This window comes from Cyrtonyx montezumae, unplaced genomic scaffold (assembly GCF_038088225.1).
Source record: "Cyrtonyx montezumae isolate F1298 unplaced genomic scaffold, pur_monq_1.0 scaffold_2, whole genome shotgun sequence".
NCBI classification, from domain to species: Eukaryota; Metazoa; Chordata; class Aves; order Galliformes; family Odontophoridae; genus Cyrtonyx; species Cyrtonyx montezumae.
Genome location: NW_027071936.1, coordinates 16,128,552 through 16,146,028, shown reverse-complemented (window position 1 = coordinate 16,146,028; position 17,477 = coordinate 16,128,552). Strand labels below are relative to the sequence as shown.

At 38.7% G+C, this 17,477-nt stretch overlaps 1 protein-coding gene across 2 annotated transcripts in view; it reads right to left on the bottom strand.

Annotated features, from left to right (window-relative positions):
- The window catches only part of GRID2 (glutamate ionotropic receptor delta type subunit 2), a 637,449-nt gene that overhangs the window by 225,255 nt on the left and 394,717 nt on the right, over positions 1 to 17,477 (bottom strand). For both annotated transcript variants that reach the window (XM_065736492.1, XM_065736493.1), the window contains one exon: positions 5,577 to 5,782. In XM_065736492.1, coding sequence (XP_065592564.1) covers positions 5,577 to 5,782 — 206 coding nt within the window. The remainder of the gene's footprint in view (positions 1 to 5,576; positions 5,783 to 17,477) is intronic.

The window sequence follows — 17,477 nt, the reverse complement described above, 5'->3', positions numbered from 1 at the left end:
AGATGTAGACCTTCTGCACTGGGATAGATATCCCTATGATGCCTCCTCCTCATTTCAGATACTAAAATAAACTACCTTAGATGCAGCAAGTACTACATAGTGCAAAAAGTACCCCATCACAACATTGTTAACCTGTCCCTCCTGATGTTTTTTTCCAAAAATACAGAAACAGAATGGTTTGGTTTAGGTTCTGGTCATTGTGACAATGCATGCAATGGAAATCCCTTTAAAGTTAACTTACTTGAGCAGTGAAACTTTCTTTCCACTCTAATTTGCTTGCAACCAAATGTCTAAACTTTTAACCTGTGCTTATGGCAAGCAGGTTTATATAAAAAGCTACCCTAGCATCACTTCATTCATCAAGCACTGGAAAATAGCAGATAAATCATATCCAATCATTAATCCATTGTCTGAATGGCCTGCACTCAAAGCTGCAAGAATAAAAAGTCAAGAGACAGGACTAAACAGTAAATCCAAGATTAGAAAGTTTTCACTGAAATGTGAAAATCCAGAAAATGGATTCCCCTCTGTCATGTTAAATAAACTCACAAAAGAGTCTTCTACCACATTGAAAGGATGAAAGTTGCAACATGTTCAACCTTCTAAACAGTAAAGGGATTTGGAAGATCTTTGGACTAAAAAAATCTTCTAAGTTTCTATTTACAGAAAGACTGAAAAACAAGAAAGGAGAATAACTCAATTGCAATTAATATCAAGAAATTACAATGGGTGTACCAAATAGCATAGAGAATGGACCCTCAAAAGAGCATGTGTTTTTCAAGATAATGCAGGTAGAAAAAGCTCAAACCCTCGAAATAAATAAATAAATAAATAAATAAATAAATGAAAAGAGAAAGATAACTTTCAAAAACACAGCATTCAGCCTGTTTACAAGAAAAAATATAGGAGAAAAGAGATTTGCTGACACTGTTCACTGTGACACTGGATTTTAGCCTCTGAAGATCACCTCTTCTAGCAAAATCTTAGCATAATTCTTCATCATACACTCAAACATGTATGACAACACACAATAAGAAAAGGAGACAAAAAATAACACTAAGTCCACGCAGCTGCTGATGACCCTTTACCCCTACTACTAAAAGGGAATTCCTTGAGCTAGTGTGGCCTTCAGAGACTTCAGACTAGTATTAGAAGGTTGTGTCTTCTCCAGAGGTTGTTATGTATACTTGATATCTATCCAGAGTCTTCCAAACTCTCCAATGTAAATTAACTATTCATGACTGAACAAAAAATGCTGCTATCTACTTTCAGGGAAAACTACAGAAATTTTCCACGGATTTCAAAGGAAATAGCACCCAGATCCACTACTCTGATCCTTAACTTCTATTTTCATCAGAATTCACTTCATCTCTTAACTATATATCACATTTCTGTCTAAAGATAAGACACTTTCATTTATTAACTAAAAAAACAAAAGAGTTAAATGCTGATGTAACATTCCCAAGGCTACCATAGAATCATATAATGGTTTGGGTCGGAAGGGACCTTTAAGATCATTTAGTTCCAACCCTACTACTATAGACAGGGACACTTCCCACTAGACCAGGTTGCTCAAAGCCCCGTCCAGACTGGCCTTGAATGGTTCCAGGGAGCATGTATAAAGGTCAATGAGAACAGCAATACACAGTAAAGTTTAAAAAAAACAAACAAACAAAAAAAACAAGAGTGAGCTTCCAACGACCTTAGACACACAAAGGGTGAAAGTCCTTGTGGACAAAACGTTGAATAGGCTCTTCTAATTCAAACAAGAGTTTTGAAGAAAATGCCTGCACTAAACACTATAACACTACAGCAAATCCCCATCTTTAACCTAAGAGATTCATGATTTTGCTGCATGAGCAGATCTAAAGATGAAATCTGATATGGCCTTATCACTATTAGTTTATTTTTGAACCACCTGAGTATAAAATATCCTATTATTACAAAAACAAGTCATAATAATAATCATAACACTTATCGCAAGGAATAATAATAAAATTTCCCAGAACAATGTTATTACACCTTCTATTCACAGCAATAATGAGAAAAAAATGACATTAGAGGTACAATAACATATGGCATTTTTTAATCATATGTGCCCTATAAACATCCACTTCTCAATTTGTTTTGTATTCTGCGTGGCAAGAATTCCTTAATATCTCATCTACATTTCCTATTTTCCCTGACTTTTTAAGATTTAATTTGTGACAAGATCTTTTATTTATGAAAGTAATAGTGTAGCTTCTCTTCAAGGCAACCTTAACTTGATAACACCCCACACCAACTTGGGGTAAAGAAAACAGTAAAACTAGATAAAAACATGCACAGTAAATAGTATTAACACCTGAAAGCTAAATGATTTGAATTTTCTTTGAAAATGAACTCAGACAAATGAAAGGCAACTTATGTAGATTGGTACAATAAGCTTGTCTGTATGCACACAGGTCAACACACAGGACAGGGACTTTTTATCAGGAAATGTAGTGACTGGACAAGGGCTAATGATTTAAAATGAAAGAATGTAGATCTAGATTAGATATTAGGAAGAACATATTTGCTGCAAAGGTGAGGAGGCACTGGAACAGGATGATCAGAAAAGCTGTGGGAGCCCCATCCCTGGAGGTATTTGAGGCCAGATCAGATAGGGCCCTGAACAGCTTGATCTTTTTGGTCAACTTTGCTTCCTAAAATGGTTTTGTTTTCTCACCAGAACTGACACGGCAATCTGTTTACTGATCTGTTCCTCCTCACTCTTACACATGGCTTTGTAAGTCCTTGACTTGCAGAATGGGCTCAACACAGAAATGACTGTTCTTTCCTTTTCTAACCATTTTGAAATGCCTTTCTTCCAAGATTGACATGAAGATAGATGCATCTTTGGCTCAGAGTCCCTGCTCTTTTGCTAAAGCACCAGGTGAATCTTTCTCTTTGCTTCTACCATTGATCCTGGATTTTTTGCCATATGGATTTTCACATCCTGGAACTTCATCAGAAGTTCATCACAGATCAGAAGAACTCAAGCAAAGAAAAACCACAGCAGCAACAACAAAATAACAACCACACACACGCAATAAAGTAGCAAGCAAGCGGCATACAATTCTCATCATTTTCTAGCATTTCTGTAGTGCAGCAATTTTTGTGTGCAATGATTGGATGTAAGGTGCTTTTCAGTAATCAAGGAAGTTCAAAGGAGAATAATTTTCTTCACATATGGGATCTGGATGATTATTTCAGGGTACAAAAATGCATCACCCTACTGAAAACTGTACAAGTCATCACCATATCCCTTGCAAAGGACTTTCCCATATTCTTCCGTAAATCAGTCTGGGAAGTGTTTTCTACCTCTGCTACCTCCATGACTCTGAAATCCTTAGCCTCATCAAATCTCACTGCATCAGCAGAGTTTCTCCCCGTCACCAGGACGACTTAAAACAATGAAGAACATTAGAGATTATGGCTGGTCTCTCCCTCTCACTTTACACTAACCCATTAGCCAGAGAATGGTGAGAGATACCTGCTCCACTACTCGAGTATTCCTGTGCCTTTATGCCCCACAGTGGGCAAATGATTATGCAACTGTTAAGGAGGAAAAAAAAGGCAGGGGGATGGGGGGCGTTTTGAGTTGTGGTTTTTTTTCTTTTTTTTTTAAACTCCATAGTCAGAGCACTGCATTAACATCTTGAATACCAATTTGTTGTATATTAAAATTATGATTTTCTCTGCAACGTCTAGAGATGAGCAAGCTGGAAAGAAAGAAAGCATCAGCTAATAGTCAACATAGAAAGAAACACTTCTTAAAACAAAGAAAATAGAAGGCTCAAACCCAGAATGCTCTTATTTATAAACAAATATTCCAGTGAGTCAAAGAGAAGATAATTTCTGCCACAAGGAATCTCCAATTTGCAGACTGCCTATTTACACAAGCCACTATCTATTTACCCTGGAAAAGTTGTTACTTGCATAGTAATCAAGCTCACACTTACTACAGCTGTTGCAAAGTGAATGAACCCTCTTCACTGCTAAACAATGAGGGAGTTCAGCCAAACTGGTCATCCAAGAAGGGATCAAGAAACAGAGTATGTGAGATCTGGGAAGAAAAGCTGACAGCCAAATGCGACTAGGCAGCTTAAACATATCTTCTGGGCAGAAAAGCCATAAGAATAAATTTAAAAATGAAGGCTTGTCGATGTATGCATTTATTTCTTGTTAAAACTATATGCTTCATTTGTTAATTCCACTAGGTTAAGCTAAATGACAAGGTTGGGCTAACTGGGCACCAAGGCACACTCTTTGGAATAAGAATGTATGTTCACGCTTGGATTGCATAGCAATGTCTTAACCCACTGGCAATACGTACACTTTATAACTTGTTTACCCATAATGTATGGCTGCTAGTTCAACTACAGAGTACGAGATTTTGACTGGCAAAGCTATCCCAAGAAATATCTTCTTGCACGGGCACTGATTGTTGAAGCACAGTTCAGTACCATCATTGGCAGAAACATGATATAAAATTCTCTCTTTGAATCTCACAAAAGGCAACGATGATCTAAGGCACACTTCTGTCTCGAGTGAAGAAAACAGTGCAGAACAATCTATAACATGCTCACAAATTGTTTACATGTTATAAGGCAATGCAAATATTTGGATAGGGCAGGATACTCAGAATTAGCAAGGTTGAAAGGGTGATGAGGACAACAGAATGCCTAGTCACAATAATACTCCAAATCCCTGTTCTAAATAACGTTCCTAACAGCCATTCACTTGCCACTGCATACACCCAGTTAGGTTTTGAGCATCAATTTCTGCTATGAAATAAGGAAGTATAAGAACAAAACAAAAGAACAAAAACAGCAACAGCAACAACAACAAAAAACAAACAAACAAATCCACCATCAGTTTTACAAATAGATGCAAGAAATTGTTGCAGAGAGAAAGTATATTTCTGTGAAATGGTGGAATGGAGAAAAAAAGAAAAGGTATTTTAACCATAAGTTCACGTTGAGCAAAGGACTACATACATTTAAAACATAAACAAACATTAGAAATACAGTGCTGTATAAGAAGTATTTAAAACATAAAGTGTGCAAGTCACACTCTACAAATCTTCTGTCTCTAAATCTCATAGAGCCTTGAAAACTGCATTCTGTTTGTAATTTTTTTTTAAACTTAAGTGTAACTTCAGCTTATCATCTTACACTCCTCAATCAGATTCAAATCCTTTATAAATCCACTGCTACAAATAACAGATTGTTATCAAGCACTATATCATAAATCATTTTTAAATTGATTTTTTGTAAGGAATGGCTATGACAAACAAGGAAATAACAAAACAATACCTGTGAGTTTTAAAAGGGAGGGCTAATTTTTCTATGTTTTCCCTAAATGCTTTTGTTGATGCAAAATGTAGTTTTACTGTTCTGCATACACATTTACAGGCATGGAGATAATAGGCATGAACTTTGAAGAAACCATTTAAATACTTATTTTAAATGATTACAAGTAAACTGAATCTTTTGTCAAACAACTGCAGATTTCATTGACAGCACAAGATGTTACCTCTGCTAAACACATACCTCTGTTAAGAATGATTTGGCTGTCAAGGGGTTCATCACAAGAATAGCCCGTCTCAGAGTGTCCCGGTAGCGATTCAGTTCTTCAATTCGCATGGTGGCAAAGAGCCCTGTGATCATCTTATTGATGTTGTTTTCCACTTTCTGCAATGCCACATCCATTCCCTGCTGAGATACTTTGTCCAAAAACTCTTGTATTCCACGGATATCTAAGAAAAACAAAAACCAAACAAGATGCTAATTGGTAAGGAGGGAAAAAGGTTCATAGGTTCATAGGTTCATTAGGTTGGAAAGGACCTACAAGATCATCTAGTCCAACCATCCTCCTATCACCATCCCTACCCACTGAACTACTCAATCAAATCCCTTAGCACCTCATCTAAACGCTTCTTGAACAGCGCTAGGGACGGTGCCTCAACCACCTCCCTAGGCAGGCCATTCCAGTGCCTGAACACTCTTTCAGAGGAAAAATGTTTCCTCAGGTCTAATCTAAATCTTCCCCGGCGCAACTTGTGGCCATTCCCTCTCATCCTGTCATTATTTATCAGGGAGAAGAGGCCCACCCCCTCCTCACCACAACCCCCCTTCAGGAAGCGGTAGAGTGCAATAAGGTCTCCTCTGAGCCTCCTCTTCTCCAGACTAAACGATCCCAGCTCCCTCAGCCGCTCCTCATAAGACTTGTGCTCCAGACCCCTCACCAGTTTTGTTGCCCTTCTCTGAACACACTCCAGGGCCTCAATGTCCTTCTTGTAGTGAGGGGCCCAAAACCGAACACAGTACTCGAGGTGCGGCCGTACCAGAGCTGAGTACAGGGGGACGATCACCTCCCTGCTCCTGCTGGCTACACTATTTCTAATACAGGCCAGGATGCCGTTGGCCTTCTTGGCCACCTGGGCACGCTGCCGGCTCACGTTAAGCCGAGCATCAACCGACACCCCCAGGTCCTTTTCCTCTCTACATTCTTCAAGCCATTCTGCCCCAAGCCTATAGCATTGCATGGGGTTATTGTGGCCAAAGTGCAGGACCCGGCACTTGGTCTTATTGAACCTCATCCCATTGAGCTCAGCCCAGCTGTTCAGCCTATCCAAATCCCTCTGAAGGGCCTCCCTACCCTCAGGCAGTTTGACACATCCTCCCAACTTGGTGTCATCTGCAAACTTACTGAGGGTACACTCAATCCCCTCGTCTAGGTCATCAATAAAGATATTAAACAAGATGGGCCCCAAAACTGACCCTTGGGGGACACCACTCGTAACAGGACGCCAGCTGGACTTAACTCCATTAACCACTACCCTCTGGGCACGGCCCTCCAGCCAGTTCTCCACCCAGAGAAGAGTGAACCTGTCCACACCACGGGCTGCCAGTTTCCTCAGGAGAATACTGTGGGAGACCGTGTTGAAGGCCTTGCTGAAGTCCAGGTAGACTACATCAACAGCCTTTCCCTCATCTACCTGTCTGGTCACCCAGTCATAGAAGGGGATGAGGTTGGAAAGAAAAACACCAACACAAAAAAACTCAATTCATATTACAAGAATGTTTTGTTCAGTGTCAGGTAGACCCCCTCAGGCTTTAACTTCGGATTCAGTGGAGATCATTCAGGAGCTATGCTTGTACTTAAAGTACTGAAACACAAGATACAATGGCCACATAACAGCTCCTGTCAAAAATAACCACTAGGAATCTAACTAAAGTTTTTCTAGCAAGTTTCTTAATTTAGTCAGTCAATCATTACAGTAGGTCCATATTATTCTTAAAGGACTTCCACGACAAAATTCAAGAATAGCAGCAACTTACAATGCTTCCACTGAGTACGGGCACCTGAAGGGAGAAGAGAGGAGAAAGCAGACTTTTCTCTTTTAGTTTCTGAATTCATAATTGTTATCTAAAGCAACATCATGTTCTAAATTGTTCTAAAAAGACAGGAAAAATTTGCAGCTTTTCAATGAAGCCAGTACAGAATGAGTAGATATGGAATGGGGAACTTAAAAATAATTGATGCTACTGGAAACTCAGAAGATTCAGTTCTCACATGATGATAGAGAATTGCAAAAGGCTGGAAAATCAGAGCAAATCAGGGGGATATCTGAGCATGGCAGACCGTAAGCCCTTGGAGAGATATGACAAGAACAGCCGTAACATTGAACAGGAAAGGGCTCTCAGTTGACCCTCAGGGTGGTCTACATTGCAAGAGGTACAAGTGACATCATGCTGGCACATTGTAATAACAGCTCAGGGCAATGCTGAGACAAGCTGCAGAGAGCAGTAGAACACAGTGCTGTTCTACTTTATCAGGACTTCAGTTACTGTACTCTTACAGAGGTGCAATGGCAGGCAATGAACAGCATTCAGACAGACAGAAAATAATTTTAAGACTAGAGAAAATAATTAAAATCACTCCTTTAGGGAAAAAGAGAAAAGTATTGTGAAGAAATCTTTCCAGTACCTTCCCAAAATGCCACCTACACACAAACAGCCTCCAGAGAGGCTTCCAGAGAGCATTACTACCAGCACTCGGCTACTGTTTTTCAGTTTTGTGGGTGCAAACAAGGCTACAGTGGAGGATGATGTGGCCCATGCCCATGGGAAAGCACCAACGTAATGATAGAGAAACCAGTGTAACACACCCTTGAGAAGATCAAGAATGTGCCATAGTGGATTTACCATGGGATCTGTGAAGGTGAAAGAGAAATGCACCTAAGGCCTGGCTGGTAACTACAGCAGGTAAATAATGCATTGTCCAAAGGGAGTCTAGCTGAAGTGCTACAGCATCCAGGCCTAAAGAGCCTTGGAGGAAAGATGAATATACTTGAGCTGAAATGTCTTTGTGCTGAATTTCAGAAGAACTTTACTATGACTAAATGCAAGCTTTCCTCTTTTCTGGCCCTAGTTAATACACTTTCCACTTGGCTATGTGTCTGTAGATTTGGAGGGGGGGTCCAACATATTCTGAAGTTTAAAGTGCTAACAAACCTGTTCACGTTAGCTTTTGACTTCAGGGTTTGGCAAAATAAATCAACAGAGAGATTCTGACTTTCAGAGGAATTCAATAGCACAACAAAAAGATCTGAGCCCTAGAAATACATTCCCATCCTGTTCCTCTTGTTTTTGTTAACACAGTATAAGGAAAAAGTTTAGTCTCCAGAGTAGAGAGATACTACCTAGAGAATGATACAATCAACCACCCTCCTCAAGCACCAGATTTCCAAGCCACTATCAGGGATAAAGCACTGATCGCATAAGAGCTTATAGCTAAACAGATAACAAAAATATTTCCATGGGCTTGGTCTTGGAAGTCATCCTGGCACAGCCAACAAGCTCTGTCTTGTCTAGAGCTCTAAAACACTGAACTGGAGCGAAATGGCAGCGATTCTAGGCATTCAGCACCACAACACAGTGCAGCTCTCAAAGTCCACCAAAATACCAGTATTACTAAACACTTGAAGAACAGTTTAAAGACAAATAAAATATATCCTTATCCTAAAAATGAAGTCCTATAAGAGAATCTGTAATTTCTATCTGATTTTATCTCATACCCAAATCAAGAAAATTAAATTCAATCCAATCAGATGTTAGAATTTTTAGCACTTTAGACACCAATTTAAGGAGCAACAAGATTGTCTGAACTGCTACAACATGCTTAGCTTTATCCAAATGATAAAATAATATTAACTCCTTCATTCTGAAGTTCCTGAGGACTACCCACTCTGAATTATTCCATGCCCAACCAAATGCATTAAGATCTGTATAAAAACGGACAAGTTTTTATGATGGTGCTTCCAGTATTTCAGCAGCAAGTCACTAGTAATCATCATATGCAAAGTGAATGCCAAAGAACAGATGCTACCAGTGAATGGGCAGCATTATCTTTCCTGCGTGGATTGTCTGAAAGTGGCACATTTCCACACTGCACTGTGGAATCATCTTTCTAATAGATAAACTCCTTCTGCAGGAAAATCTGGCAAGCAACCTGTGGCACAGATGGCTCTGCTGCAAAGACCCAGAACTGTTCATGTCTGGAACACAGGTGCTTTTCACCCTGGATTTGCTAGCCAACCTGTTGCCCAGCCAGGAGATGCATTTCTATTTTCTATGTAAATCAGATGAGTCATAGTCATTTCCAGAAACACTGCCCATTATCACCAGTATTATTTTTTTTTTATTGATGAAAGTCAATATCACCACGCAGAGACAGACTTATGCTAAAACCAAGGCTACGTACTATCTTCTCTCTCGCCTCACAGTCACTCTTAGTTAATATTATCTTTTCTGATTTTTTACTGTACAGTCATCAGTTTACACATGCGTGGAAGAAAACAAGGTACCATTCTGAAGTCAGAGATTCACCAGCGGTTATAGAATGTATGCAACCTGGAAATTTTAAAAGTTAGCAAATACTCTCTTTTCAATCATAATTGTGGTTGATGGAAGACACCGTTAGTTGGCTTGGAAAGTTTAAAAACAAGGATCAGGGAAGTAACATATATCCATCTATTATTATCTCTGCAGAACTGCAGCTGCAGAGCATCCTCTGCGGGTGAGCACAAGGCCTACAAGCCCTCTAACCTCCAAAGACGTGACAGGTATATTCAAATGTAGCTAGATATGTGTCTGGTTGTGACGTAAATTCAGATGTCAGCTTTGCTATAGTCTTGTCAGTATCTGTACATCGGTACAGTGCAAATGAAATGCAAGCACCTAAACCCCCATAGTCTGTTCAGTAAACATCAGTACTTGAGAGAGACCGCAAGATATGGACAAGATACCGAAGAACACGCTCAGAGCGAACAGAACTAAATTATCCTTTGGACAATGGGTCTGATATCTAGATCTCCTCAACTGGCCAGCCTGGCAGAAATGCTCAGACCTCACCTAAGAAAAACAGTAGCAGAACTTCAGTGTAAAACTCACCAGCTTTATGGTAGAAAATACACACGGGAAAGTGGATAGGGAGAGGGAGACAATATTTTCAATAGATCATGATAATTTAAAGCCCGCAGCTTTCCTTGACACAAGATTTAAGGAGTTGTGATAGCTCACTTTTTACTGAGGTTGCTACAGAATATATATGATACACACAGAACATCGAGATTCTTGATTTCCACTGTCTGATCTTAACTAAAGACAAAACAACCAAAAAATCATTACTCCTCCTATAATTTTCCTTACCACAGATGTGGTACTTAGTTTCACTTCTTTCTAGTTCTGTGTGACTTTCCTCTTACATTTCTCTTTCTATGCCAATGAAAAAATTCATAGGGATCAAATGTCCCGCTCAGACTTGGGGAAAGCATAATGTTTAGGGCATCCTAGATTAAGACAGGCTGGGGCTAACACACCTTGTGCAGCAAAAGCAGTTTGTATGTATATTCAGTGAAGCTTTTATAATCCATGCAAAAAGAACAGCAAATTAACATCTCACAATCCAAGTACATCTTACACACTCTTACTAAATGAGCTAGAAGTAGGTGCAAAAGTCTTTTATGCTGTTTCCCACAGTATTCTCCTGGAGAAGCTGGCAGCCCGTGGTTTAGACATGTATGCTCTTCGCTGGGTAAAGGACTGGCTAGATGGCAGGCCCAGAGAGTGGTGGCGAATGGAGTTAAACCCAGATGAAGACTGGTCAGCAGCGGTGTTTCCCATTTCCCAGGGGCCAGTACTGGGATCTGTCCCAGTTCAGTATCTTTAGTGATAACCTGGATGAGGGCACCGAGTGCATCCTCAGTAAGTTTGCAAACGACACCAAACTGGGAGGAGGTATTTAGCTGTCTGGGGTCAGAATGGCTCTACAGAGGGATCTGGAAGAATAGATCACTGGGCTGAGGGCAATGGGATGAAATTCAAAAAGACCAAGTGCCAGGTCCTCCACTTCAGCCACAACAACCTCATGCAATACTACAGGCTTGGGGCAAAGTGGTTGGAAGACTGGGGGCCCTGGGGAGGTTGGTAGACACGCAGCTGAACATAATATCCTGACTTGTATCACAAATAGTGTTGCTAGCAGGAGCAGGGAAGAGATCATCCATCTGTACTCAGCACAGATGAGGAGGCAACTCGAGTACTGCGTTCATTTTTGGGACCATCTCTACAAGAAAGACATTAAGACCCTGGAGCACGTGCAGAGAATGGCAGCAAAACTGGTGAGGGGTCTGGAGTACAAGTCTGATGGGGAGCAGCTGAGGGAACTGGGATTGTTTAGGCTAGAGAAGGCTCAAAGGAGACATTATTGCTCCCTACAACTACCCGAAAGAAGGTTGTGGCAAGGTGGGGGTCTGCCTCTTCTCCCATGTAACAAGCGACAGGACTAGAGGAAACAGCCCCAGTTTGCACCAGGGGAGATTTAGGGTGGATGTTTGAAAAAATTTCTTCTTCTTCCAACCTTGGTGATTCTAGGAAATATTTTAAAATAAATTTACAGTTCACACTATGGTTAGGAAAAGAGAAAGATGGCAGTATTCACCAACAGCAATAAATTTATCTGTCCACCCTTATTGTATTTCATCTAAATTACAAGGTACTCACTGTTACTGAGCACTCTGGTTACCTCAAAGCTGGTTTACAGTCATTAGCTCATCCTCCCTCTGATACCATTTTAGATCTGAGAACATTTTCCTTGCAGTATCCAAATGATAAATACCAACTGATTCAGCTGTGGCAGCAAAGGTGAATGCACCTGTCATAAATATTCACTGGTTGATTTACACAAAAGACCACTTTATTTGTACAGTTGATGAGAAAAGCCATTGTATAACAAATGACACTGTCCAAATTATTATCAAGAAAGCTTTTTAAGACTAGCACAGTGATTCTTCCTTACACAACGATGGCTAACATGACAGAAACTATTAGTTATGGAAATGCACTGCACACAGGGGAGATATGCAGCTCTGGCTGGAATCTGACAGAGCTACCGTTCTGCTTAAAGCCTTGAGCAAAGCATTCGCATTCCTGTGCTTGTGTTGATGTTTTTTAACACGGTTAAGATCTAAACTAAGGAAAGCAACAATTTAGCATGATGATTCAGTAATAGTCCTTCATCCTACTTGCACGCAGTGGGATTTCGTCTCATTAGTAAGTTTATATGTAATTCAGTGAACCTCCAAAGTTAAAAACAAAAACAAACACCAAGAAAAAAAAAAACAATAGCACCAACAAAAATGCTCAGCTCCACACCTACATACATTCTTGTTGTTGCTTCTTATCAGTACTTGGAAACTGAAAATTAGTTTCAAAACAATAAAAATATTTAAGCTCAAGCGCTTAATTACAGCTGAAATTTCATTTATAATATCAAAATTTGTGGAACCTAGCAAATGAATATGCTATTTCTCAGGTGAAACTAAAACTTGTAAATGATAAAACTGACTTTCTTCCTTCTTCACATGCAACTTTCCGAGTTTTCACACATTAAATGAAAAGTTTTTAAAAATGTCTGAAATTTCTTACAATCATCCAGTTGGGAAAATAGAAGTATAATAGACAGTACATCTGTCTCTCTCTATATACATATATATATTTATTTATTTATCTGAAAACATTTCCACTTCAGATCATAAAAAAAGCATGTAACTTCACTTGTACTGTTTGATCTGAACATTGCAGTACTACTGAAGGGTGTAGAAAAACCCTTCTTTAAAAGATCCTCTGAATACATCATTCCCATTAGCTTATTTTGGTCTCGCTACATACTTATTAGAGATTACCCTCTAAATAAGGAAAATTAATACTGATAATCTCTGGAACTGAATCAACATTGCAGGAGAGATATTACAAACTTCTGCAGTTTTCAAATTCTGCAAGACTTAAATTTCCAACCATGATGGTGATTCATGCAAGATTTTTCATTTGAGTTTCTCAGCAGAGAGGAAAGGAAAAAAAAGAAAAAGCAAAAGATAAAAAAAAGATAAATAAAAATGAAGCTAGAACTAATCCTTGAGTATCAGCTGTTACTTTAGGTTTTTGAAAATAGAAAGGAAGTCGGATTGTGATCACCCCTCACCCACAGAGGCTGACAAGCCAGTACAGTCTACAGTCACATGCTTTTGACCGCATAACTTTCTCTAAACCTCTTCAATCCATTTCTTTTTTACCACAATTCACCTTAGAGATTTTCAGAAGGCCTCCAGTAGCTTCCTTTGACTAAAGCAGCATCTTGCAGTGCAATAAATTTTTCTCTGTTGACTCAGATAACAGTTTAGAACTGAGAACTATTTCTCTTCAGCGTTTATTTTCTTAAAAATTACGTCAATCCTAAAAATTCATACTTCTTTCCCCTATAGTTGTGTAAAACAGCTTAATACCTATTTATACCTATTTATACTTAGGTATATGAAGTTTGTTGCAGGGAAACTGTACTTGCAGCCCACTGTGGTAGTAGAATAAGCACAACAATGTGTGTGATCATCTTATTCGAGACAAATTTTTCTCCGAGTGTACCTCAATCTGTTCCTCGACAAATTTTTTGGTTGATTACAATTGTACACTTTAGGAACAAGAATGTTATATGAGTGGATTGGTGATGTGAAGAGCACAAACTTTGAAGATTACACAGTTAAATGCTGATTAATAAATAGCGCAGTGAATAATTTCTCAGTTTTTCCTGTCTCTCTTTTTCTTGACTGATAGAAACTATCAAAGTTTTCTTTTATTTATGAAACTATATGATATTTATGGTAATAATAGGAAATCAACTCACTTATTTCCATTAGTGGTATAATTTTTTCAAAACAACATGAAAAGTACTATGTTCAACAGTTCCCTATTTTAGCAACTGTCCGCTCATCTTGCTGCCAAAATAATAATTTACAATCTAAACTTCAATACTGCTGAAAAGTTACCAAAATCATATTAAAAGTTGAAGGGCACTTAACAGAAGTGCAGATCAGTACAAGGATCAGCCAGTACTCACTTGAGGCTTGCAGCCTGCCCATGCACAAATGAAATCCCACATATATGCAAAACATCAAGATCTCAGTTCCAGAGATTATGATTATATAGATATCAGGAAAGTATCTACAACTTGATTTTGACCTCAATTTTGAAGTTCTAGAAAATTTGATATTCCATTTTTACTAACACAGAACAGAAGGTGCACAGACCAAGCCTTCAAGAACTTGATCAATTCCATTTTTAAAAAGGTCTACTTGAACAAAAGATATTCTTCTCTAACCATTCTACATTATGACACATAGCTCCTGGAATGAATTTCCCTAACAGCATCAAGGTAAAAAACAGAAGCTTGGCCACTGTTCCCCTGGAAAAATATAAGATAGCAGTCTATTTGCCTCAGAAGTGAATAATTCTAGGGGGTAGCCACAGTATATATTCAATTTGCAGTGTTACGTCAACGAGCAAAAGCAAGTTAATAAGAAAGTTCTCACAAACAGCTGTCAATTTGCAATGTAATTGACACAGTACAGTTATACAGATGAAATATACATGTTACTTTCCTTGTCTAGATGATGTAATACATACTAATGAAAGAACAAAGTGGTTCAATAAGAAGCCTGAATTAATTGTATGTTTATTGAGGCACAGTGATGTAAATGAGTAGAGAAAGCTGGCAAAGAACCAGATGAGTAATAAACATATTTAAGGCTGTCTGGAGCTGGATTTGTGAATATTATAGTTATCAGGCAGCTGAAAACAGCCTGGGGGTAATTATGAGCATTTGCAATTGATTACGGAGAGTGTGATTCTTTTATAGATATTTATTAAACCTGCATTAAAACTTCAAATGGTTTGAAAATGTTATGGTTTCAAGCACATCTTTGTCTATGGCCATCATGCATTTCCTTTCAGAAAATATTTATGCAGGCAAGCATCAATGGAATTATTTGCTTTACATGTTTTTGAAAGGAGATACAGGGAGTCTGGGGCCTTTACTCACAGGTGGGCATCAGCTATGAGTATAATTCCTTTTACAGCTCTTTCTGCAGAGTTCTGCCTTCTGAGTTCCAAGTATGAGCTCCTCTTTTCCACAATCTTTAAAGAACTGTACTCCCATGTTATCACAGTGCACCCAGTTTATTTGGAAGCCGCCAGACAGAGATAATCTCTTTTAAATTCATAGATCTGCAGACCTCACTACTCTCTACCTTGAATGTTTTTTGTTTGTTTTTTTTTAATATTGTGCATCCTCCCCCAGATCCACTGTTAGATTGGGACACCTCTTTCCCGCTTTTGCAAGCAAGCAGTTAGTTCACCACTGCTTTAATCCTTCTCCAGTGCACAAATAACTTGAAACCCCTGTTTATGCTGAGAGTTAAATACAAATGGAAGTTCCTGCAGGAGCTGCCTCTACATCTTTTCAGCTGCTAAACTCAACCTTTCCTTTCCAATGAAGTTTTCAATAATTTATTCAACCTCAATTTGCAATGAGACTACCTCCTTTTGCTTCACGCAGTAAAACCTGCTCACAGCAGCCTCATTTTTATAATTAAAAAAAAAGAAAACTAAATAAAAACTCAACTGACTAGCAAATATCCACTGTATTACGCATCAGTATGAAGGTATTAGTAGGAAGGTGAAAAAAACACAAGCAAAGATGTACTAATCCTGGAATCAGTAAATATTAATTTCAGTATATATATATATATATCAGTAAATATTAACAATGCTTGCATATTAAAGACATACTGGTTTGAAAAACAAAAGGTTAAGCCAGAAATTTGGACAGAGAAGTGGGATTTCTAAACTTCTTTTTTTCTTTGCTTATAGAATGCATTAAGATTTTAAAATATTACTACCAATAGTTGAAAAGAGAATAGCAACTAGGGCAAAACTCATTCTCCAGAAACAATCTTACTCCCTTAACATTTCTAGATAGAAAGATTACACAGTTTGTCTGCTTTGGTACCAACAAGACATTAAAAATATATGTTTCCAAGCAGCTAGACTTTCTCTGTTTCATCTCAAACTCAGAAATACCTACACTGTAAATGGCACAAAATTCACAATTATGTTCTTGCAGTGATTGACTGGTTTGTTCATAAAAAATTTACTACTGCAGTTAAGTATCTACATACTCCTGGAAAATACAGTGAGTTGTACACTGCCTGAAAATGAAGATATGAATTGCAAAAGCTTGCATCTTGTTGGTACACCATAGAATTAAAAATAGTAATATATATACATACATTCTATGTCAATTACTGTCCTTATGTAGCCTGGGTGCTCACATTCAGATCTCAAATTATTATTTCATTTGTTTTTCTCCCTGATTTAAATTCTGCCCAGAGACACTGTGGATGTCCCCCCTCTGGAGACATTCAAGGCCAGACTAGATGAGGCTTTGAGCAACCTGGTCCAGTGGGAGGTGTCACTGCCTATAGCAGGTGGGTTGGACCTAGATGATGTTAAAGGTCCCTTCCAACCCAAACCATTCTGTGATTCTTACATGCATTAAGAGGTGGGTTTTTTGGTCAGTATTTGAGGACTGGCCATGGTCAGATGTTGGTCCATAGTGTGTAAGGATTTGAATTATTTACTGTTACAAACTGCATTTTGAACCTGAGATCACTAAGTAAAGGTGAAATAACTTAGTGAAGCTTGTTCAAAAATATTTACATATCTCAGTGGCTTTTCTACCATCCAAAACTTAGTGACTTCTTCCAGAGGTATAAGTTTTACATTTCCATTATCCAGCCTGGAAGTGACTTAACAAACTGCTGATAGTCCAAAGGACAAGATCAAAATCTTAGTAGAGGCTTAAAGGAAGACACAGAGCTGTCCTCTGAAGCACAGTGATCCTACTGCTTCAGCTGAGTGCTCAAGAACAAAAAGTCTAGGAGCTGAACTGGCTGCTTAAATGAGGTAAATTTGGTTTCTATATACTGTGTAGATAGTACTTTTCATAGCAGGCTGAGGAAGGCATTATTCCACTGGATATTTTGGTTGTTTCATGCC